The 23,569-nt window shown below is 52.4% G+C and overlaps 1 protein-coding gene and 1 pseudogene across 4 annotated transcripts in view; both read right to left on the bottom strand.

Annotated features, from left to right (window-relative positions):
- The window catches only part of CLEC16A (C-type lectin domain containing 16A), a 198,359-nt gene that overhangs the window by 169,999 nt on the left and 4,791 nt on the right, over positions 1-23,569 (bottom strand). For all 4 annotated transcript variants that reach the window (XM_077773315.1, XM_077773316.1, XM_077773317.1 and 1 more), the window contains exons 2-6: positions 17,198-17,326; positions 13,719-13,852; positions 6,516-6,664; positions 3,547-3,652; positions 1,715-1,838 (exon numbers count right to left, since the gene is read on the bottom strand). In XM_077773315.1, the coding sequence (XP_077629441.1) occupies positions 1,715-1,838; positions 3,547-3,652; positions 6,516-6,664; positions 13,719-13,852; positions 17,198-17,326 (642 nt within the window). The remainder of the gene's footprint in view (positions 1-1,714; positions 1,839-3,546; positions 3,653-6,515; positions 6,665-13,718; positions 13,853-17,197; positions 17,327-23,569) is intronic.
- LOC144239173 (zinc finger CCHC domain-containing protein 9 pseudogene) lies at positions 12,232-13,039 on the bottom strand (annotated as a pseudogene).

The raw sequence follows: 23,569 nt of genomic DNA, 5'->3' as shown, positions 1-23,569 counted from the left end.
GCTAGGGGTGCTGCTAAGCATCCTACAGTGCGCAGGAGGGCCCCCCACAACACAAATACCCAGTCCCGAAGGTCAACCAGGCGCTGAAATTGAGAAGCCCTGCTCTGGAGCTCGTATCTATCACTCTGGGGCCCAAATCACCACATTTATCTGTTGGCTACTGTTGTTTAATTTTAATCTCTTGAGAGAGAGGACAGGGGAGGAGCAGAGAGAGAGGGAGACACAGAATGTGAAGCAGGCTCCAGGCTCTGAGCCGTCAGCACAGAGCCCGATGCAGGGCTCAAACCCACGAACCGTGAGATCATGGTCTGAGCTGCAGTCAGACGCTTAACTGACTGAGCCGCCCAGGCGCCCTGTTGTTTTGAACAGGCTTACTGAGCTATAATCGGCACACCATTCACACAGCCATCCAACCACCCTCCCAGTCCACTCTGGGGCATTTTTAACCCCTCCTCCCAAAACAGCCCGGGACCTCCATCTCCCCTCCCCAGCCCCTCCTCCAGCCCTGGGAAACCACTAGTCTATCCTCCATCTCTACAGATTTGCCTGTTCTGAGCATTTCCTATACATGGGGTCGCACAGGGTGCCCGGGTGGGGGCTCAGTCAGCTAATCATCCGACTCTTGCTTTCGGCTCAGGTCAGGATCTCAGGGTCATGAGATTCATCCCCGCCTCAGGCTCCATGCTGAGCACAGAGCCTGCTTAAGATTCTCTCTGCCCGTCCCTGATGTGCACGCTTACGCATGTTCTCTCTCCCTGTCTCTCAAAATAAGCACCTGGGTGGCTTAGTCGGTTACGCGTCCGCCTTCAGCTCAGATCATGATCTCACAGTCCATGAGTTTGAGCCCTACATAGGAGTCTGTGCTGACAGCTCAGAGCCTGGAGATGCTTTGGATTCTGTGTCTCCCTCTCTTGGCCCCACCCACACTTGCTCAAGCGCACATGCGCTCTCTCTCTCTCTCTCTCAAAAAAAAAAACCTTAAAAAACTTTTTTATTTATTTATTTATTTATTTTTTTTTATGTTTTATTTATTTTTAGGAGAGAGAAAGAGAGACAGCGTGAGCAGGGGAGGGTCAGAGAGAGAGGGAGTCACAGACTGAAACAGGCTCCAGGCTCTAAACTGGCAGTCAGCACAGAGCCCGACGTGGGGCTCGAACCCACGATCCGTGAGATCATGACCCAAGCGAAAGTCGGACGCCCAACCGACTAAGCCACCCAGGCGCCCCTAAAGAACTTTTTTAATAAAAAGAAAAAGAAAGGAAAATAAACAGGGTCACATAAAATGCGGTCCTTGGCATCTGGCTTCCTTGACGGAGCCTCCTGCTCCCAGGGTCCAACCAGAGTACAGCACATGCCAGCACTTTGCCCCTTCTCCCTCCCGGGCACTACGCGGCCATCTGCAAACACCACCTTGTGTTTACTCGCTCAGCAAGCGATGGGTGGTCTTTGTTTACCAGCCGCCCGGCACCCCATCAGTGGGCGAGCTGAGCTTGCTGGCCCTACTCCTCCAGGAGGTGTGCGAGCTGATTCTCACTCTGCACTGTTAAAAGCGGTGGAAAGGCAGGAGGAACCTTTCAGAGTGTGGCCGTTCACACATCGCCTGCACCCGGGGGGTGAACTTCGCTCTAGTGCTCACTTCTCCTCAGGGAGCACGGAAAGCTCCCCCGACCACGCGGTCTGCAGGAACAGCCCCCGGGCAGTCATGGTCACTTACTCCTCGTCCGTCTGCACACAGTTGTCGAGCTCGATCACGTGGCTCCCGATGAACCAGACCAGATTGGAGAAGTAAGGGACCGCAGTCTTATCTCTGATGTAGTGCAGCATGGCCTGGTTATCCACTGAGAAAATTCACAAAACAGCAAGGAAAAAAAAGTCAAGCTACCAAAAATAACTTGCGGAGATTAAACAAAAAAAAAAAAAAAGAAAAGAAAAGAAAAAAGAAAACCACAATGAAAAAGCTCTCTGCTATAATCTGAACCTTTTCTGTCTTTCCTGGGGATACTTGAAAATGGTGATCTTATTCATTCGTGAAACCATACACATCAAGGCAGTTCTTACGCTATTTGTATAATTAATACAATTAATGGGGCTAAACCTCGATAGTGCAATTAGAAAGCCTACTGACTCGGCAATGCACTAGCTTGACTACAATGGAAACTGTGCCATCATTGGGCAGGTTTCGAGTATTTACATGTAAGGATAAGTTAAGAAAGCAGAAAACCGGAAGTTAATAACTTACATGACACTGGAATAAGGAACACGGGAATCGTCATTGAAGGAAAGGCAAAAAACAGACAACAGTTAACAGGGTTAAGAACCGGGTGGCGAGGCAGTTGCTCAGAGAACAGAGAGCGAGAGGAGTCTCAAGATACAGGCAGGAAGAGAACAAGAGAGGAGAGCGGGCAGGGGCGGCAGGACTGGGGCCCCGACCAGGGCGCAAACTCAGAGGCCTGCTGGGTGGGCCGGTGACTCTGTGAGGCCGGGGGGCCCAGCGTGTGAACCGGGGAGCCCCAGGTTCTCAGCACCAGCTCGCGGCTGCTCTACGGGGCTCTGGGCCCAGAACGGCCAAATCTCTACCGTCAAGTCAGAAATCCAGATCGTTACCCAATATCTCCCAATGTTTAAATACCGGCAACCAGACCCCTTTCCAGGGAATACCTAAGCCAATCAGAGCACGTCCGAGGGCTGGATCCAGCTCTCAGGCCCTCAGTTTGCGACCCCGGGTGGGCCCCCACCGGGCTCTTAGACACTCTCCAATTTAATGAAATCCTAGAACTAGGCTGGAGTGAGGACCTTTCCCCACCCCCAACAACGGGTCATCTCAAGGAATAACATCATGACTCAAACTCATGAAGGTCAAAGCCCTTTATTCCTTGAGGACATGGCAGTCCCAGCCCCAGTGTGGTGACTCCCGGGCAATAACCCAGGGTTGGGCAGAGAAGGCGGGCCCTCCAATGCAGTGCCAGGCCAGGAAACTTGTGCCCAGCCAACCTTCGTGCCAATGCGGGCGGGAACCGGCGCAGGGCCGTCTCTGGAGGGGGTGTTGTGGGCATGAAGCACATCTTGAAACGAGGAGGATTTGTGGGCTGTGCAGTTGGTTGGGAATACAATACTGCCCCCTGCTGTCTGTGACATGAAATGCTCCATTTAAATGTTACTTAAAGATTAACGCCCTCCCGCCCAAGCCAGGGCTGTAGGGAAATCTATCCTACAGCCCGGAACACAAACATGGAAATGTAACATTTAAAAGACAGCTTTGTCTGATCTAATTATCCCTCAGCTGCTCAGAGTCCCGCCTGGGCCTCTGCTGGGACATCTCTAGGGCACCTGCGTGAAGACTTCAACATGCAGAGCTGAGTGCACGAGAGTGGCACAGAATTCACCTAAGGCGCCCGTTCAGTGTTCAAGGATTACGAGCCTTGCGGGAGACATGCAACCCCAGGCGTTATGATGGAGCCCCCCACGCCCCCCGGAACTTTAGACTCCGACCCATGAGAGCAGGCGTGTCAGAAATCCGACAGGGCATGAGCTGCTAAGGAAGCTTACCTTTGTAGACGTTCAAGGTTATGGTCCTCACGGCAATTCTAACCATGCTTTCGGGGTGGTTGAAAAACTTGATGGCTTCTGTGTACAGGGCAAAGTCATTAGTGTGCTAAAACAAAAGAAGTACCAAAAGTGCGTTACAAACCTGTAGGGCAGGCCTGCCCCCGCCCCTCGCTTTCTGAATCCTCTCAGACTGCAGTAAAAGGCTGAAAAACTATTACCCCCGTGAACCTTAAAGCAAATGGTTCGTTCCCAGGGTAACGTGGGAAGGGGTGGGGAGGTGAGACCATCTTAGAAGAAATTTTTTTTAAAACGCGGCAGTGGGGGGGTTCCCAACAGTGCCAGACTGGGACCTGTGATCTGTTCTACCACTTCTCAGCTGTGTGCTGTAATATTTCTAAGCCTCTGTTTCTTCATCTCTAAAATGGGGATAATAATGCACACCGCATGGCCGCTGGAATCAGACGTGAGGGTCGCAGGGGCAGCACCTACCACAGACCCTCCCACGTAACAAGCCTCAGCCGTCAGGCTACTTGCTACCATTAGACACCACTTCCACGAAGTGTGAAGTGTTCCTAACATCCAGAATCTCTTCTGGCTCTTACACATTTCTCCATTTAGAGATGCTGCTGGCACGAGAAGGGGATCACGGGAAGGGATGGAGACCGTTCAGAAGCCGGGACCTCCACTGCTGGCGCCTTCGGGGAAGCAGAAAGCAGGGCGGGCTCTGCTCCCCTCCTCTGGCCGGTTTTCCCACACGGCTCCGGGGCCACGCCGAGGGTCCCGGAAGGCCCGAGTGTGGGGAAGAGGAGCCAGCCCACAGCGATGTGAGAACTGAAGGAAGGGGGCGATGCCACTCAGAGCGCTGGAAGTGCCCACATGGCAAGTGGTGGCTACGGTGCTGGCCCCCATACAAGAGGAAACAGAGCCCGCCTCAGAAATAAGGCCTCTGCAGCTCTGGTGACCAGAAGGACGTTCTTCCAAAGGACCGCTCGGGAGTCCTGCCCTCCCACCCTTGCGTACTGAAGGCCAGCTGCACCTGAGCGGAGGTTCCCTCTGCCAGGTCTGAAGTTCACGGGTGGATTTTCACCCACCTGGGAGAGCCGCCGGGACAACACAAATTTCATCTACGTGTCTCTGGACACGTTTAAGGAGCACCTGCTATCTGCCAGACACGGGCCACACCATGTCGATTTTTCAAACTGCCACACCTTCTGTGGTTGACAGCTAGCATTTCTTCCCTCTGAGGCCAATCCTTCCCCACTATGAATCTAGACAAGGAAAATCAGGGTCCGGGTGGCTGCTGCATCCTGTGGGGACAGTTGGATGGATTTTGGGCAGACTCAGACGGTACGTCCAAGAGTATGACCTGACCGCAAACAGAGGGCGGGCAGTGCAGCGACCACCCGTCAGAAGACACCTGCCATCCGGGCGCCTGGGGGGCTCAGTCGGTTAAGCGTCTGACTCTGGGTTTCGGCTCAGGTCACGATCTCGCATTTTGTGGGTTCGAGCCCCATGTCGGGCTCTGTGCTGACAGCGCAGAGCCTGCTTGGGATTCTCTCACTCCCTCTCTCCGCCCCTCCCCTGCTCTTGCTCCCTCTCAAAGTCAATAAATAAACTAAATAACTACGAGACACCCGCCATGCAAACAGCCCCTGGCTGTGGGGCAGCGGGCCTCCAGCACGGTCCGACGGCCCTCACGTCCTATGTTCACACACTGACATCCCCTCCCGCACGGACTCGCGCCTGGCCTATGTGACCTCAGTAGGATGGCGGAAAGGATGGAAGGTGGCCTCCGAGGCTGCCTCGTCTTGGTCTCCTGGAGTGTTTGCTCTGGGGAAAACCAGCCGCCGTGCTGTGAGCTCACTCCAGCCGCCACTGGAGAAGCCCACATAACGGAGGCCTCCCGCCCATGGTGAGCATCCAGCGTCGACAGGTGAGCCACGTGGGTGAGCCGCCCTGGAGGCAGCTCTCCCAACCCCACCCAACTTTCACAAGACTGGCCCCTGAAATACCAAGCTGGAGCTGCCCTGCCAGGCTGCTCCCAAAGACACACCGCGCGAGAACTGTGACACGATTCTGACCAGGAAGACACAGAGGAAGTCTGCTGGGGGGCTTCCGGGAGGGAAGCATTTGGAAGTTAGAAAGGAACACAAGAAGGGAAGTAACCTCTTCAGGTTTTGGGGCAGCGGCATGTGAGTCTGTGATGTCTGGAGCCGCTGCAGCCATCCTGAGACCATGAGGGGTCGAGCCCAAGGACGGTTGCCCACTGTGCAGTCAGCAGAGCAGGAAGAGGAGAAAGCCCGGGTCCTCAGTGAAGTGGCTGTGCAATAAGAAGGCTCAGCCCCAGGACAGCCAGCATCTGTACCTTCCGGTACAAGATAAACTGAGCTCATCAAGCTCCTTTTCACCGTGAAAACAGCAGCAATGTATTTACTGAAATTGCTAGTAATTCTCCCAAGGAATACCAGGGACGTTTGCTTGTGAAGAATAGCAGTGGCTACGATTTTAAGGAGCAGGTACATACTAGGGGCTTTGAAGACATCGTCTCACTTCATTCACTCCCTGGAGAATCCTTCAAGGTGTAAATCACCATCCCCTTTCTCAGATGAAGAAACTGAGGCTCAGAGAACTGGGACTTCTCTAAGGTCACACAGCAGGGAAGTGGCAAAGCTGGGTCTGACTGCATTTCAATCCCAAGTTCACTTTCGGGCACTCCTTCCTGCTGAAAATGCAGCGTTCCCAGCAGCACAAACTGAATTTTATGTTAAAAACAGAGAGGTGGCTTTTAAGTTCAAAAAGAAAAATAAAAATTTTTTAAGCATGTCAAGGTCAAACAGCGCTGCTACAAGGAATCAGGAAGTGGGGAGCACCCAAGTGCCCTGTAAACAGGCACAAGGCTGCCCGGGCCGAAAGTGCTGCCCCAACCGGCTGGCTTTCCACCCAAATACACCCCTCTGGCAGTTACTTACCTCGTTGTAGAAGAAATGGACGGTGTGGTTGTTGAGTTTTAACGAAAGCGTTTTCAGGAATGATATATAATATGCCATAATCTCCTCATCGGAAAAATCAAACTTATGGACAATAATAGAATTTACATAGTTATTTGAGAGCAAATAATCTAGAGGGAGAGAGAAAAAAAAAAAAAAAGGAAAACAGGTTAATTTACACCGGAGGAAAGTCAAGGAGACAAAGTCAGGTAATGGATGAATGTACTTGAACCCCTCAGGATTCTGGGTCACCAGGGCTTAACAAGCCAACAGGGAGCAGCTTTACCTTTTTCCAGCAAGAAACCAACCAGCCGCTATGTGCAGCCCCAAGAAAGGTCAAGAGCCATGAGAGAGAAGGGCCTGGACTACCCCTCCCTCCTACACCCAACAGAAAAAAACATCTGAACTTTTTTTGGTGCTGGCAAAGTCGATCACAGAGCCGGGGGTAGGGCAGGCATGTGGCTGCGTGGGCATTTTCACAAACCACCCATGGGTAAGGGTAAAAACCACCGTGTTTTATTAAAAGCTGCTCCATTTTGCCACCAAGAGTCACCCTGTCATCCCTGGATGCTACAGGGAGCTACATTTTCTTTCCCTGAAAGCAGCATGACTTCATAACAGCTACTTCATGTGAAACCTCCACGGGGGGCCCAGCACCAGACTGAGTGCTTTCCAGTGTCGTCATGGCCATCCTGTGGAGTGGGTCTCATTCTCCCCATGCTGCAGAAGAGTAAAGTAGTTCAGAGAGGTTGATTAACTTTCCAGAGGTCACAGAGACAGCCAGTCACAGAGACGGGATTTAAGGCAGGTCCTATGTCAGAGCCTGTGTTAATAGCATGCACTCATGGGGGCCAGGGATGACATCTGGGTGCCGAGATCCTGAGGCCCTGGGGCCAACTGGAGAAGGGCGAGCCCCTCCCTGCCCCCAGTCCCCGCAGAAATGCAGGCCCAGCACCCTGAGAGCCCCCCAGTGTTCTAGGGACTGGAAAACAGATGTGAATGCGGCCTCTCCCGACTGACATGCTGGCCCCTCGATCATCTGGTTCTTAAAGCTGAGCTGGAGGCAAAAACAGGCCCAGAGGCCAGCGGCCGCCTGCGGTGCGCGGTCCTGGCCTCACGTCCTTCCCGCACACGTCTCTGAGCCCTCACCAGCCACGCTGCAAGGCAGGCGCTGCCCCCTGGATGCCAGCCTGTGAGATCTGACCCACCCCCAGATGGTTAAAGGCAGAACGGGACCAACCTCTGCACCTACAGGCAGATGTGGTAAGAGAGTGGAGCTGAGTCGCTTGGAGCTTTGCGACTCGATGTCTGGTCCTTGAACCCGAGGCCCAGCGTCATCTGGAGCTTGTCAGATACACAGCAGCCTGGGCCCCGGCCCGGCCACCCACTCAGATCTCTGGGGTGGACCCGGCACACTTGGTGTTAAGGAGCCAGAAGCACTGCGTTCGAAGGGGACTTGGGTCCACTCCACCCCTGCCACCTCCCAGCTGGGTGACCCTGGGAAAGCCACTCAGCCTCTCCGCTCCCCACTTGTCCCGTCTAAGCACAGTGCCTTCCTCCGGGGTGGGGGGTGGGGGGGCTGCTGCAAGGGTGAAAGGAAATGAAGTTTGAAGGGCGGCGGGGGGCACAAAGCAGTCAGTACGGACGGCGGGCACCTCCCACCTAGCGCCACCGCGTGGAGCCTCCAGCCACCCAGCCCGAACACGGGTGCTCTCGATGGGGGGGAAAGGAACTAAGCCGCAGGGGCACCTGGGTGGCTTCGGCTCAGGTCATGATCTCACGGCTCGTGAGTCTGGGCCCCGCCTCAGGCGCTGTGCTCACAGTGCGGAGCCTGCTTTGGATCCTCTGTCCCTCCCTCTCTGCCCTTCCCCGCTTGCATTCTCTCTCTCTCAAAAAATAAACTTAAAAAAAATAAACAAATAAACCACTATTTGGTGCCAAAGAGGTACCCAACGTAAACCAATCAAAGTACCAGTGGAAAGGCGGACGTCACCTCGCACACCCCAAAGGGCCATCCAGGAGCACAGGGCCCCGAGAAGTGTGGTGGCGGAAGCCAGCTCTCCGGGAAAGCCGCTGCCTCCAAGGACACTGGGTGTCCTCGGCCTTCCCCAAGTCTGTAGCCCCAGAAGGGCTCTGGGGGTCTCCGGGTTCTCATAGCTCCTGAGGCGAATCCGGGGGCCGGCTCCGAGAGAAGGCGGCGGGTCTGGGGCGGGCGCCCTAAGGGTCTTAACTGACTTCACTGCCGACTTAAAAAACATGTTCTTTAAATCAACAATTTTTAACATTTAAAAAAAATCAACAATTCTTAACTGTTCAAAATCGAGGTTACATGGATCACAGATTTTAAGTGTGATCACAGCTTAGTCTGTGTGGAAATGTATGTACGCGTGGATACGAAGGCTATGCACCTACGTGCTTATTTACGTATACACACATTTCGCACGTGGTGGAGGTCCAGCTTGATGAATTTTCGTAAATCTATCCACCACGTCAGCATCATCAAGGTCAGACAGAGCCTATTTCTCGTTCCCCAGAAGGCTCCCTGATAGCCCTGCCACTCAATACCCTCTCCCCAATGGCAAGCGCTAGTTCACCTGGGATCACAAAGACTCATTTTGCCTATTTTTTTTTTTTTAATATTTATTTATGAGAGAGACAGAGCAGGATGAGTGGGGGAGGGGCAGAGAGAGAGACACACACAGAATCGGAAGCAGGCTCCAGGCTCCGAGCTGTCAGGACAGAGCTCAACGTGGGGGTCCAACTCACAAACCATGAGATCACGACCTGAGCCGAAGTCGGACACCCAAGCGACAGGCGCCCCTGCCTATTCCTGAACTTCATCCCCATGGATCATATGACATGCAGACTGTGCCCAGCCTCTGTCTCTCGTCACCACACCTGAGAGTTACCCGCACTGCCGCACACGGTGCTAACAGGGCATTCCTTCGCTCCGCTTTGCCATACAGCACTCTCCTCTTCAGTCGACCATCTGACCCCCTCGAACCTTCACTTGTAACGAGCAGCCCAGGTGATGCTGATGCCCAGAGCCCTTCTCTTTTACGCTGTCATCCTGGCCATGGTTGGGGATGCGTCAGCTAGCAGGACAAGGGAGCACAGAGACAGCCTGTGGAGCCTCCCTGTGACTGGCTGGCGGCTTCTGGGCCACCAGAGGCATAGGCACCTCTGCCCAGAGCTTCAGATGTACAACCATGAGCCGGTCGGCTGCGTCCCCGAGCTGGAAAAGCCACACGCTCCAATTGTTCCCCAGCGGGGACTTTTCCAGGGCCTCCACACGATGACTCCGTGGGTGCCGGGGGCCACCATGGGGGCAGCCACGGTGCCTCTATTATTCGGTTGGGATTTTTCCACTACCCCCTCACCGTGTGGCCGACTTTCTGTGGTATCCTTTTCTAATCAACCCAGGAGTCTCTACGTAATCTCAGTCTCTCAGGCCTGCTGTGACTTAGGTTCCTAAACGCGACGGGCAACAGGTGCACTTGTGAAATGGCTGCTGGTAATAGTGAAAATCCGGAAACCACCTAAATGCCCGTGGTCAAGTTCAGTCGCTCGGGGCTCAGCGAGATGCCGCTAGTCAACCCAACTCAGTGAGGACATGTGAATGGGGTGTATGAGCATCTGAGATACATGAGCGCGTGGGGAAGACACAAAGCAGACGGCAGAATGCTCTGTGTCCACCCAACTGGGAGGGTGAGGCTCTGCAGAACTTGTGCTTTCTATATCCTAACAGCACTTGATTTCTGTTGTTGCTGTTTTATAGCACGGGTATTTTCTTTCTGTAATTGGAAAATAAAAATAAAAGCAAAAGTCACATGTCCTCCTCACCTCCACAAATCAAAGTTCTGTCAAGGGCAGTGATGTCGGCCACTTCTGTGGGGCTTATAAAAGTACTGTGGTGAATTCCTCGTAAAGATGGGGGCTTCTGCCTGCGTTGCTCACCGCACGGTACCCTTCTTAGTCCTAATTCAGGAAAGCCATGTGATCCAGAAACTCCACATTTCCTACTGCCCCAGCCCCCACCTTCAATCCAGTAGCCCTGGGGCGAGCTGGGCTCAGGAAGGGTTACTGGAGAACAGACATTTGGGGGAACGCTGGATTTAATGATAAAACCAGTCCGCCTGGACGCCTCCATCTGCCAGGCCCCACGCTATGTTCCGCATGCCCACGGCCACACTTAGTACTCAGACCACCCCATTCCCCAGACACAAGTCTGCTTCACAGAGGCAGAAACTGCAGCCCGGAGAAGAGAGCTCACCCCACACACAGGGCGAATCTGGCAGAGCCCGGCCCGGGACCTGGTGGGTCAGAGTCCAGGGCCACACCCCCGAGCTGGGCCTTCCCCCCTCGGAGTTTTCAGAAACCACACACAATTCATATCCAGGGTAACACAAGCTCTTAGCACGGGAAACCACTTAAGGAGAGTGAGTCAACTCGCATCTGTCAACTCCCATTCATTCATCAGGAAGCGTCAGCAGAGGCTCCTGGGGCAGCAGCACCACCTAGTGGCCACTTCCAAGAGCCACTACTTGGCAGCCGGTTCCCGCCTCGCCCCGCTTCCTCCTCAGGAGGAATGCCCCCGTCCTGGCCTCCCCCCACCCACCAGAAACCTGCCCTAAACCCTTCTTGGGGACCTAGAGCCTGCTTGTGACAAAGACATCCGGTCACTTGTCTCCCCTACTACTGGCGGCAGGGCCTGGGGCTCACGGCAGTCACCCTGGAATAACAAAGCTAGCAGTCAAGTTTACTAGGAGCTAAACCGAGGTTTCTCACGCTGGGCTCTGCTGACACTTGGGGCTAGACAGCCCTTTACTGCGGGGCGCTGTCCTGCGCGGTCATGGCTAGCAGCATCCCAGGACTCCACCCACCAGATGCTAACAGCACCCCCAGCGCCCCCCTCCCCCCCCGTTATGACCGAGATGTCCGCACACACTGACAAATGTCCTCCTGGGGCACAGTCGCCCCCGGCTGTGGACGACAAACTAACGCCGCTGGACTGAAACCCCTTCTGGACTCGGGCACTGTGATGGCGGTCACCACGGGCTCCAGACGCGAGGTCTCCCGGCGGGAAGGGAAGGCGCCCGCAGCACTGTCCCCCAGGGCGCTGTTTCCCAGGAAGAGCCTGGGCTCAGAGATGCAGAGAGGAAGCTCAGTCTCGCCCTCGCTTGCTCCTGGGCTCTTCTTATCACTCTGCTGCCTCCAGGGCCTATTCTGCTGACTGATGATTTTTTTTTTTAATAGCAAAAGTTTTTATCAAATATTTAAAAATACAGTAGATTCTGTGGCACCTTTTAGAAATTCCTAATACAATGATTGATGTTTTGAACCAAGAAAACACTAAAACCACAACTTCATTTCCAAACACAGGTCAGTTATACTTTGTTGAGGGGTGGTTCACATGAACGTATAGTTTTTTAGAAAAAGACGACTGTTCCAATCCAGCATATAACCACATAGTTATCCTTCAGTCTGTCTGTTAAAAATGTTCCTTTAGAGAATCCAGTTTTAACATCTACTTTCTTTAGTGATTTTCTCCAGGGATACAACCACGCTTTAATGGACAGCACTCGGGAAGCTATCTGACGGTGCCCAGATCGTACTGGCGTCTACTACACGGGTCCCCAAGGGGGCCCAGCTCTGATTTGCGAAGTAGGCCCGTCCAGAATGGCCAGCAATGAGGCGGTCAGTGACAAGAGTACTGATCTTTACTAAAATTAACAACTTTAGGGATCTTTGTTTTGGGTTTCTGTGGTTCAGGCACACCCACAATTCCTTCATAGCCCGCACTCTTTGCCTTTGCCCAGCGGCCAAGTGGGACTATTCGATGGGACTTCTGACCCTCAGGGCAATCCCTCCTTAACTGTACCACCAGCAACGAAGTCTATAGCAACCACCATCGGGCAGGAGCCCTCTGGGGTTAGGAGGACCAGATCCGGGCAGCTGCCTCATCTCTCCAACAAAACACTCCGCACAAGGAAAGCCACCAGGAGCTGGGTCTCCTCCGGCTCCGCGCTGGGCTATTCCACACTCTGCGGCCCCACCGGTAACATGCTCCAGCACCCGAATCTTGAGTCTCGAGGGCGGCTGAGCCACCTGCAATCCAACAGGCAGGTTTCCTACAGTGGAAAGCTACCACTGCATTTTTCTTTGCTGCTGGTCTTTTTCGTTGACTTCTTTTCTAAAAGCAGCTGCAATTTCTTCCCTCACCTCCAGAAGGCTGCTATCACCTCCCCATTATGAACCATCTGGGAGTTTTGTGCTAGGTATTCTAGGAATCCGCTTACATCTTTATTTAAGTACTCCTTTTTCTTTTTCTTCTTTTTTTAATTTTGCTTGGAGCGCATCATTTTTAACAAAGAGCCTCCTGGCTTGAAGTCGTTTACTCTTTGGTGGGCTTCTCCCTCAAAGGACCCCTTCTTCGTGTCCTCCCATGATGTTGCAGCAAAAGGTCGCTTACCATGTGTGGCAGTAACTCGTGCCCACCCGGCCATGGTTGCATCAAAGGTACCTTGTCAAACATGCACGAGTTGGCGAGCCAGAGAGGCCCATCCCTGTTGGCTGGTTATTCAGTGACCCCAACAAGTTATGAAGAAAGAATGTGAACAGCCCGGAACCACTCGGCAGAGGGGAGCCCTCACAGCCCCTCCCGGTACCCACCACGCAGGGATAAACACGGTGTTAGGGAATGAACTCCACGCCCCCAAAGTTAACACAGGGAATATGTTATATTTAGAGACAGAAGCTTTAAGGAGGTAATTAAGGTTAAACAGGGTCCTACAGTGGGGCCTTGATCAAAGGCTGGTGTCCTTATAAGAGAAAAAGATACCTGAACTCACTACACACACACACACACACACACACACACACACAAAGGAGAAAGGCCATGTGACAACACAACAAGAGACAGTCATCTGCAAATCAGGAAGAAAGACCTCACCAGAAACTAACCCTGACGGCACCTTGATCTTGGACTTCTAACGTCCAGAACTAGGAGAAAACAAATTTCTGTTGTCTAAGTCACCCGGTCTGGGGCATTTTGTTATAGCAGTCTGAGCACCATAAGATGCACAGTAAGCCCAGACATTCAAAACGCAACCACGAAAAACCCCGCCAAACTCCACGGCGCCAGAGCTCAGCAGTGAGGGGGCAGGTGTCAGGGAGCGTCCTTACAGAGCGAGGTCTCGTGACTGATATTCTCAAAGAGGATGTTCAAGGTCTGCAGCAGCTGAACGCACACGTAGCGGCCGGATTTCTGCCGCAGGATGTTCAAGAAGAAAACAAACATGTTCTTCTCCAGGAAGAAGCTGGGGAGAGAACGGGAAAGCATCAGAGGTCTGCTTCTACACGTGGGACTCCAAGTCCTTCCCCGGACACGTGCACCGGCCCCCCCGCCCCCAAAGGTGTCCTGGGAGCAGCCACACCACACGGCCTGCAGGGTCCCGGCTCCTTGCCGCACCGCTCCCACGATGCCACCCTCCGCACCACAAAATGCAGCCGCTCATGCTCTCGCCCCAGAACCGGAGCACAGGGCTGATCCTGGGAAGCCATGACCCCGATTCCTACAGAAGGGGGAAGGTCTTTACCGACCAAGTGATCGCACAGTAATCTACCTGTGCTTGGAAAGCTGACGGGCAGCATTCTCCGTCCGATTCTCTATATGCTTTGCCTCCGTACCTTTGACTGTTACTAACAACCAGAATTCCCTGACCCAGGGCAAAATAAACCTAAATCGTAGAAGAATATGGGTTTCCAAATCCAGGGAAAAAGAACTGGAGGGAAGTTAAGGGGCTGAGGTGACAGGCGGACCCTAGTCGGTCCCTAGGTCTGCTTCTGCCTCTCTTATTCTGGGTGGGACAGCTGTCTGCAGGCAGCCCGGGAACACTGACTTTTGGGGCACACGTTGGCTCTTTTAGTCTTGAAAGGGAGACAGAAGCCCCTAATCCCCTTTTCTTTAAAGGAAGAAAGTGGGGTTTTCTAGCTATGTGTTCTCTGGATGCAGGCTAGGACCAGGTAACCTCTCACTTGGGACACTCAGTACAGGTCCCTATAGTCACATGTGTCTGTCACTTGGTTCTGAGGGTCTCCTTCCCCTCGGCTCTCAGCTCCACAGTGGCAGGACCATGGGCCGGGCGCCTGCTCAGTGCTGTGCAAACGCTGTTTGAATTCCTGGAAGGGCAAGTGAGTATGTAAACATGACCTGAGAAAACAAGACCTCAAACCTTATCCAATTCTGATCCTGGGAGCCCGTCTGCCTACAAATGCCAATCACGCCGATCCCAAGAATATTTCTATCATTTGACCCATTTTGTCATCCTTTGCTTCAGGATGAAGAAATCAGCGACTCCCAGGTTTCACCCAAGAGGCTCACTGCAGCACAATGTCCACTCTGGGGCTTGTTAACAATCAAAGTGTAAAATAAACACCATGAGCCCATATCGATATAAATAAAGGCCTGGAGCGCCTGGGTGACTCGGTCAGTTAAACATCCGACTCTTGATTTTGACTCCGATCACGATCTCACGGTGAGACTGAGCCCCGCGTTGAGCTCTGTGCTGACAGTACAGAGCCTGCTTGGGATTCTCTCTCCCTCTCTATCTGCCCTTCCCCTGCTCACGTTGGTTCTCTCTTTCTCTCTCTCAAAATAAGTATTTTTTAAAAAAAGAGTCTGTTTCTTAAACATACAATAACTCACTGAAAAAATAAATGGGGAGAAGAGACAAATCTTCCACACAGAATTTCAAATAATGTATGTAGATACGCATCCCCTTCCTGAAGGTGGAGTTTAACTCCAAACCCCAGTGGGCTAAACTGAGTGACTCTTTCAAAGACGGTGTAGGGAATGGGGAAAAGGTACCTTTACGGTAGAAAAACCTGGCAGACACCACTGTAACCGAGCAATCAGAGTTAACGGCACTACAGCGCAGGTGGGCAGGACGGCTGCTGGTATGGGGGCTGAGACGGACATTTTGTTAGTTGTTCCTCTCCGTGACCCCCAGGCTGATCATGAGAAAAACATCACAGAAACCCAGATGGGGGTAGGGGGATTCTATAGGAACGGCCAGCACTTCTCAAAGACATCAAGGGTTTCTCCTGAGAACAAGAGAAGGCTGGAAATCAGTCATGGACCAGAGGAGCCTGGGGAGGGGCGACACTTCACTGCACCCTGAGAGCCTGCACTGGGTTCCTAGGGCAGAAGAGGATCTTAATGGAAGAACTGGCAAAATCCAAACCAAGTCTGGGGTCTACTTCTACAGGAACGAACCAAGGTTAGCCTCTCGGTTTTGACAAGTGAGCCCCCGTCATATAAGACATGAACAGTGGGGGGAAACGGGGTGAAGGGTGTTTGGGAACTTTCTGTACTATCTTTACAACTTTTCCACAAATCTAAAGTTATTCTAAAAGAAATGGATTAGAAACAAACTCTCCTGGGCACTCTACTGGGGGCCACTTAGGATTCACAGGGCCGGTGTTCTGCAATGGCCGATAGGCTCAGAAAGCCCACTCTAGCAGCGGGGGATGCGGTCCCTGACCTTTAACCCAGGGGTCTTTCTCATCCCCATAACAGACACCGGCCGGCCAGGAAGTTCCCCATGCGTCCTGAGATGAAGCCAGTCCCCTCTGCAGGCACAGCCCCTCTCTGTACCCGGTTCCCTTTGGGGAGAAGGCCACTGTCACAGGTTGGCATCTTCCACAAGTAGCACTATCTTAAGTAGCCCTACTGATGAAGACAGAGAGCTCTCTGGAAACCAGATTATCTAGTAAGCCAGTCTGGAAATGGAACCCCTTTACTTGTTCTAAAGGAGCTTTTTAAGTGGCCGCAGTTCCTACAGTTGAGATTATTTTATATGAACATAGAATCTGTGTGTGCTGGTTGTCATAACCCGAGTCCTTCTGTCCTCAGACATGGAGACGTGTCCCCTGGGGAAGCTGTCCATGGCTTCCAGCCTTTGCTGGTCAACTGTCCAACAGGGACATCTCTTTAAATGACCACGTGCTAACAATTCTGGAGTGCCTCCTCTGTACCAGGCAGTAGGCAAGAACCTTCTCTCCTTTAAGGATGAGGAAACCGAGGCTGGCCTACAACCGCGCATCCACGAAGTGCGCCAACCAGGAGAAAGCCCTCCGTGGGCTCTGGGTGTGAGCTGCTGCCTGCCTGCCTCCCACAGAGTGACTTGAGATGAATGGGGACGCTGAGGACACAGGACAGCAAGGCCTCCACCCAGGGCAGCTAGGAGGCTGAGATTAGCTCCCAGAGAGCTCAGCACTTAGCCTGCCCAACAGTTAACACACTGAGTGTGAGCCCTTCGTGTCCCCCCAGGGCAGGGCCCTCTGTGTTCACTGCGAAGCTAACTTCCTGGGACCTTTTCTCCCCTGTGGGGAGCCTGTCAGACCCTACTTGGAAAATTATCCATGATATTTTCAGATCTCTGGAGAAACACTCATTTCCCTTCCCTGTTTTCAGCTTACATTTCTCCAGTGTTTCAAGGACATTCTGTAGGGACAGAGGTATAGATAGATATCTGCGCAAGAGCAGAATGGTGTCAAATCCTGACACCGTCAGGGATGACTCATGGGATACATTTAGAAAACTACTCAAAGGAAGGAAAGTGGAAAACCAAAGCAAAACAAAACACATTGGAAACCCTTACTCAAACACAGAGCTGTCATTCTGATCTCCCCAAATCAGGATCTCAGTGATGGATCGGATGGTTTCCACTAGCAGGTTCCGGTTCTGTTCTGTGACTGTGGTGTTTTTGGTCAAAACGTGGTACAGATACCTGCCAGGAAGGAAGGAAAAGTAAGGATTACCAACTGAAATGGCAACCTGGCTCAAGGACCACTGGCGACCTTGTGAGGCCATTTGGCCACGCCTTTCCAGATACAGTTAGCACAGCTCCTGTCCACAGCAGGTGCTACTTCCCACCCAGGAAAAATGGGAGACAGTGTTGGGAAGGGTTAACCAGAAAGACGCCAACCCACGCTGACATGGGAGAATCATCAGAATCATTGAGCCCTCGGAGGTGTGCGTGAGAATCACCTGGAGCGCTGGGTGGGGGAGGGGCTACTGGAGCCCCAAAGCCAGCAAGTCTCACAGGCCTTGCCACACTCCCCCCGATGCCAGTGGAGCAGGGAAGTCACATGGCCCGGGCCAAGTGTCAAGCATAAAACCCGCAGCCAGGCTGATGCAGGGATTGAGAAAGGTTGAGTCACAGATGAGTGGGGGGAGGTCCCCAAACCAGTCACTGGGGGCGAAAATCACATGCAGTCATGACAATCACACGCTAGTCAGAACTGATAGCTCAACCAAACCCGGCAGCTGGCAGTTCAAGGCACCGACCTCATTTGCTAAGGACAGATTAAAGTTAAATAGGTCTGGAAGGGAGGCTTCGGCACCGGGCTCCCCCCACCCCCATGTTCCCGGAAGACCTAGCTGCTCCAGACCTGCGTCCGCCGCCAGGGGAGAGGCAGGCAGACCCAGTCCCCGGCTAGGCCTCAACGGGTGATCAGGACAAAGGAAAGAATCACCGAGGCTGGTCCGGGGCAGTGTGGGGACTAGCGTCTGGCCGAATGCCCTGGGAGGGAGGGCCACCTGGCACAGCTTGTAAGAGACGGCATTGCTGCAAACAGTGAAAGAGCTTTTCTATGGCTGAGTAATAGTCCGTAGTACATACACCACATCTTCTTTACCCCTTCGTCAGTCCACGGGAATTCGGGCTCTTCCGTAATTTGGCTATTGTGGATAGCACCACTGTCAGCGCCAGGGTGCCTCTGGCCCTTTGAATCAGTATTTTGGGATCTGATGTGAATGGAGCTAGAAAGGCTTATGCTAAGTGAAATAAACCATTCAGAGAAAGACAAATACTGTATGATTTCACGCATGTGTGGAATTTAAGAAACAAACGGGGAGGGAGTTCAGAAAAAAAGGGGCAAACCAAGAAACAGACTCTTAACTATAGAGAACAAACTGATGGCTACCAGAGGCGAGGGCGGGGGACGGGTGAGACACGTGATGGGGATGAAGGCATACACGTGTTGTGATCAGCACCAGGTGTAAGTATGTGTTGACTCGCTCAATTCTACACCTGAAACTAGTATTGCACTGTCAATGGGAATTTATATAAAACCTGGAAGGGTAAGACGGCGGGGCACCTGAGGGGCTCAGTCGGTAAAGCTTCCGACTTTGGCTCAGGTCACGGTCTCACAGTTCCTGAGTTTGAGCCCCGGTTGGGGCTGTCTGCTGTCAGCACAGAGCCCACTTCAGATCCTGTCTCCCTCTATCTCTCTGCCCCAGAGCACAATCTCTCTCTGTCTCAAAAAAAAAAAAAAGTTAAAAAAAAGGGGNTCACACTGTGTGTCTCTCTCTCTCAGAAATAAGCAAAAACATTAAAAAAAAAAAATCTCCAGGCCCACAGCTAACTTCAGCTGTCACGGTTTGGGAATGAAAAGGGGACACCAAGAGGGAGTGACTCCAGAAGAGTCACCTCCTGACATCTTTTATGGCTGCCTTCAGCTTGGAGGTGGGGCTGGTGAGAGCAAGGCAGGGAAAGAATAGAAAGGATCCTGCCATCGAAAATCTCTAAAAATGGGTAGGGCTTAAAANCTGTGTCTCCCTCCTTCTCTCTCTGACCCTCCCCTGTTCATGCTGTCTCTCTCAGAAATAAATAAAACGTTAAAAACAAACAAACAAAAAAGAATATGCAGCCGGGAGCACCTGGGAGGCTCAGTCAGTTGTGTCAAACTTCAGCTCAGGTCATGATCTCACACTCCGTGGGTTCGAGCCCCATGTCAGGCTCTGTCCTGAGAGCTTGGAGCCTGGAGCCTGCTTCAAATCCTAGGTCTCCATCTCTCTCTGCCCCTCCCCCACTCACTCTGTCTCTCTCAAAAAATAAACATTAAAAATTTTTAATAAAAAACATGCAGTTGGATGCAGAGGCACTGGTCACCCACACGGGGGCAGCAGGGAGCTCTCTGACCTTGGGGAAGTGAAATGCCAGGGTTGGGGGAGGGGGCGCATTTTGATTGAAGATGTAATTTCAATACACCAACGCAAAGGAAGTAGACTCAGGAGATGTATCACTTACAGATCCCAGAGCTGAGGGCAGGGGGCGTGCAGAGGATAGGCTTCTCCATCCCAGGTGAGGGGGCAGGAGACAGAGAGGAGGAGGCAGCAGGCACCTGTTACCGAGACGCTTCTTTCTTGCACCTGGCGCAGTCTGACTTAGGGAACAGCTGGAAGTGATGTTTTGCGTGTGATGTAAGATATTGGCCAAAATTCATTTTTTCCATATGGCTATCGAGTTGAGTCAGCATCCTTTACTAAAAAGGTCCTGATTTCTCCAATGCACTCTAGTGTCAACGTCTGTCCTTTATCAGACGACCACACCTGCAGGGACTCTGAATGCTCCAGTTCCACCGACCTGTTCATTCGCCTTCGTGCTGATCCCATGACGTCTGATTACTGCGGCTTTATGACCAAACTTGCTATGAGATAATGGAAGTTCTCCAACTTTTTTCCTTCCTTTCCCCCCCATTATTACAATTGGCTATTTTTGGCCCTTTACATTTCCGTATAAATTTAAAAATCACCTACTCAACTTTCACAAAAATACTTGCTAAGATTCCCTTTAAGATTGCCCTAAATCTATAGCTAAATATAGAGGGAACTGACACCTTTACAATAAGGTAACATTATGACATTTACATTTCCTTCAGTGTTCACTGCATAAGGGTCTCACACATCTTTTTAGATTTGTAGACAACTGATGTTTTTTGATGCTGTTGTAAGTGGTAGTGTCTGAAATCTTCATTTTTCTAAATGTTTGCTGTCGGTAGATGCAAATACCCATGACCTCTCAATCTCTAAATCTCTACAATGATTGTACCTGCACCTTGCTCATTTTTCTCACTCCTGCTATGCCCTGGCAGGCATTTTCGGTAATGCTTCAGAAAGGAGGAAGAGACTCTCAATACATGTTTGCTTAAATGCACTGGGGGAGAGGACTGGGGAGATGGATTAAGGTTAATATTTGAATGCTGCATCTAGTTCCAGAGCTTTGGAAGATCAAGAAATTCAACTACCTAGAGATACTAATCCAGTTTAATAAGTTTCATTTTTTAATGTTTATTTATTTTTGAGAGAAGCAGAGAGAGCGAACAAGGGAGGGAGAGAAAACCAAGCAGGCTCTGTGCTGTCAGCACAGAGCCCAATGCAGGGCTCAAACCCACGACTTGTGGGATCATAACCTGAGCAAACCAAGAGTCGGATGCTCAACTGACTGACCCGCCCAGGTGCCTCAAGTTTAATAACTTTCTGATTTGGGGCATAATACTCATTTTAGAAAGGATGAACAGCAACAACAGGACATCAATCCTGCCACCGCCTGAGATGAGCGCTGCTGGAGTGTGATACACTTCATAGGGTCTTTTCCTTTGCCATGGATATTTACATCGCTGAGCTCATGCTGTATATCCTTTCCATGCCCATCTCCCCCTCCCCCCACACACACTTTGGGTAATAAAAGCATTTCTGTTACTGACAACTGTCTGCCAGCATCCGTAATGGCTACATCGTATACATTTGGAGCACAAGCACAGGAGTTACTCTTCCACTGGACATTTGGATTCCTCATTGTTCAGATGATCAACAATGTCACCGTGGCCGCTTTTGGGTGCAAGGCTGTGTCCCTAAGTTTCCAAGGGCACAATGGACAGATCTTCCTCTGACCGTGATCACTGGTACAAGGAAAAGATTTTCTCTCAAGCTCTGCGTGTGCATATTCTTCTCATCGTCATCAAAAGAGTCGCAGCCTACTTTTGCTAGGCCCTCCTCTGACTGCGTCAGATGTATCCACTCATTAAACCCTTACAATAAGCCTGCAGGCTTGATGCTCTGGGGAGCTGACGCTCTGGGAGGCCAGGGCCTGCCCAAGAGTCCCGATGCAAGGGACCCAGGCGGCCTGACTCTACATCCCTTGCTTAGAACCATTATAGTACAGAAAATGCAAACAATGCAGGAAACACTATTATTAGCCAAGCATTTACATGAAGTTATGAATGCCCAGCATGCGAGAAAACCAAGCAGATAAACAACAAATCAAAAAGGCATGAAAATGCGTATCCGATCTTAAAGGCAGTCCTCATAGCTGCCCCTGCCTCTATTTGTTTAGACAAAAGCCAACCTCGCGCCAGCACAGACTCTGGAGAATACAGGATCTCAGGATCGGAACTCTGCGCACGAGAGAGCTATACCCGGAGACCAGGTGAAGGGTCTGGAATGCCTGGGAAGCGGGAAACCAACACGAGGCTCCTCACCACGGATGACGGGCTGTGAACAAACGCTGCCCCACAGACCCTGTTCTCTCAAGAGCCACTTCTTTCACAGGTTAAACCATTACGGTCAATAACAATTAGGTGCACTTCAGAGACAGACACACCAAGTTCATACAAGTTTTATGGCTTGTACCCTAATAAGCCTCTTAGGATGCTCCTACGGAAAGGTCCTGAAACTGACCCGTAAGCTGAAGTGTGAGAAAGGGTAAGCGGAGTGGCAGAGGCCTGGGGACACAAGAAGGCCACTCCCCGAAAGCCACGCCCCCAAATAACAATGTGGGGAGGGGGAGACGGACACAGGGCCCTTGTGTAGTTGGTCTGCTCAGCACCAGGGCGGAGACTGCTGCTCAGAGCATCCACCCTGTGCCTTGAAAACCACCCCGGGACAAGGCCCGGCTCCCCATGGGGCGCAACCAGACCAGAGGGTGGGAAACCTGTTACAGGCGGTGCTTCTCCAGAGGAGTCACCCCAGAAAGAGGTCAGACTGGGCCAGCCAGTGAGACTGGGTCTGCGATTCGGGGAGCCGGCAACCTCACGAGGGTGCAGGCAGGGCTCTCGGCCCCACGCAAAGCCAGGGCTCCAGCAAGCGCACTGGGACCGAACGGGGCAGGGGGGCCCGTGTGGAGGAAAGCCGGGCCAGAACTTGCCTCTTCCGTTCATCCTCTGACGAACATTCCTCGCTCGCCTGCTGTGTGCCAGGGCCTGTGCCGGCATCTGACAGTCCCCAGGTGGACAAGCCACACCAGTCTCCGTCCTTACGAAGCTTACGATCAAATGGAGAGGGACAAACACATGAGGACATTTCCGATGGCAAAAGGACCTCCTGAGGGACCCTGGGCAGCTTCCTGGGTGTCTAACTCACGGCAGCATAAACCGCAAAAGCCCAGAGCATCTAACAGCTGGGCTAACTCTGGCGACGGGAAGACGGTGCATGACGGTGTGCTCAGAGTGGGANAGGACCTCCTGAGGGACCCTGGGCAGCTTCCTGGGTGTCTAACTCACGGCAGCATAAACCGCAAAAGCCCAGAGCATCTAACAGCTGGGCTAACTCTGGCGACGGGAAGACGGTGCATGACGGTGTGCTCACTGAGTGGGGCGGTGGGAACGAGAACAAGCGACATTAGAGATGACAGTAGAGCTTCTTGCCGGCTAAAGTCACCAGGACAATTTTTACGGAAGAACTGGTACTTCAGCAATGCAGCTGGGCGTCTGGATGGGCAGGAAGGGGAGGGGCGCTCCAGCGGAGAACAAAGACGAAGACGGGTGGGCGTGTGAGGTGTGCAGAAGAGGAGCGAGAGAGCGGACCCATCAAGGTGAAGCAGCACCAGAAACACCCCTGGGTTAGGGCCGGCTGCCACCCTCACTTCCCAGAAGGGGGCAGCAGTCCGAGGGGATGCCCACCTCCTGCGGGCCCTCCCCCGACCCACGCCCCAACTCTGGCTGGACCACAGCACTCTGGTTAAACCTTCAATGGCTGCGCACTGTTCTCAGCCTAATGTCTGAATTCCTTCCGGTAACTTAAGGAGAGGTCTCTGCGGTCTCTCCCGCATCATCAGTGTGCTCTGGGAGCCTGCACATCCCCCTCGCCCCACGTGCACCTCCCTTACTGAATAACTGGAGCCTCTCTCTCATCCAGGATTCTCAAACACAGTTTGGTCTGCCTAAAGCACCGCCCCTCCCACCCACCCCCC

This window comes from Crocuta crocuta, unplaced genomic scaffold (assembly GCF_008692635.1).
Source record: "Crocuta crocuta isolate KB4526 unplaced genomic scaffold, BGI_CrCroc_1.0 scaffold16, whole genome shotgun sequence".
NCBI classification, from domain to species: domain Eukaryota; kingdom Metazoa; phylum Chordata; class Mammalia; order Carnivora; family Hyaenidae; genus Crocuta; species Crocuta crocuta.
This window is presented reverse-complemented; position numbering and strand designations above follow the sequence as displayed.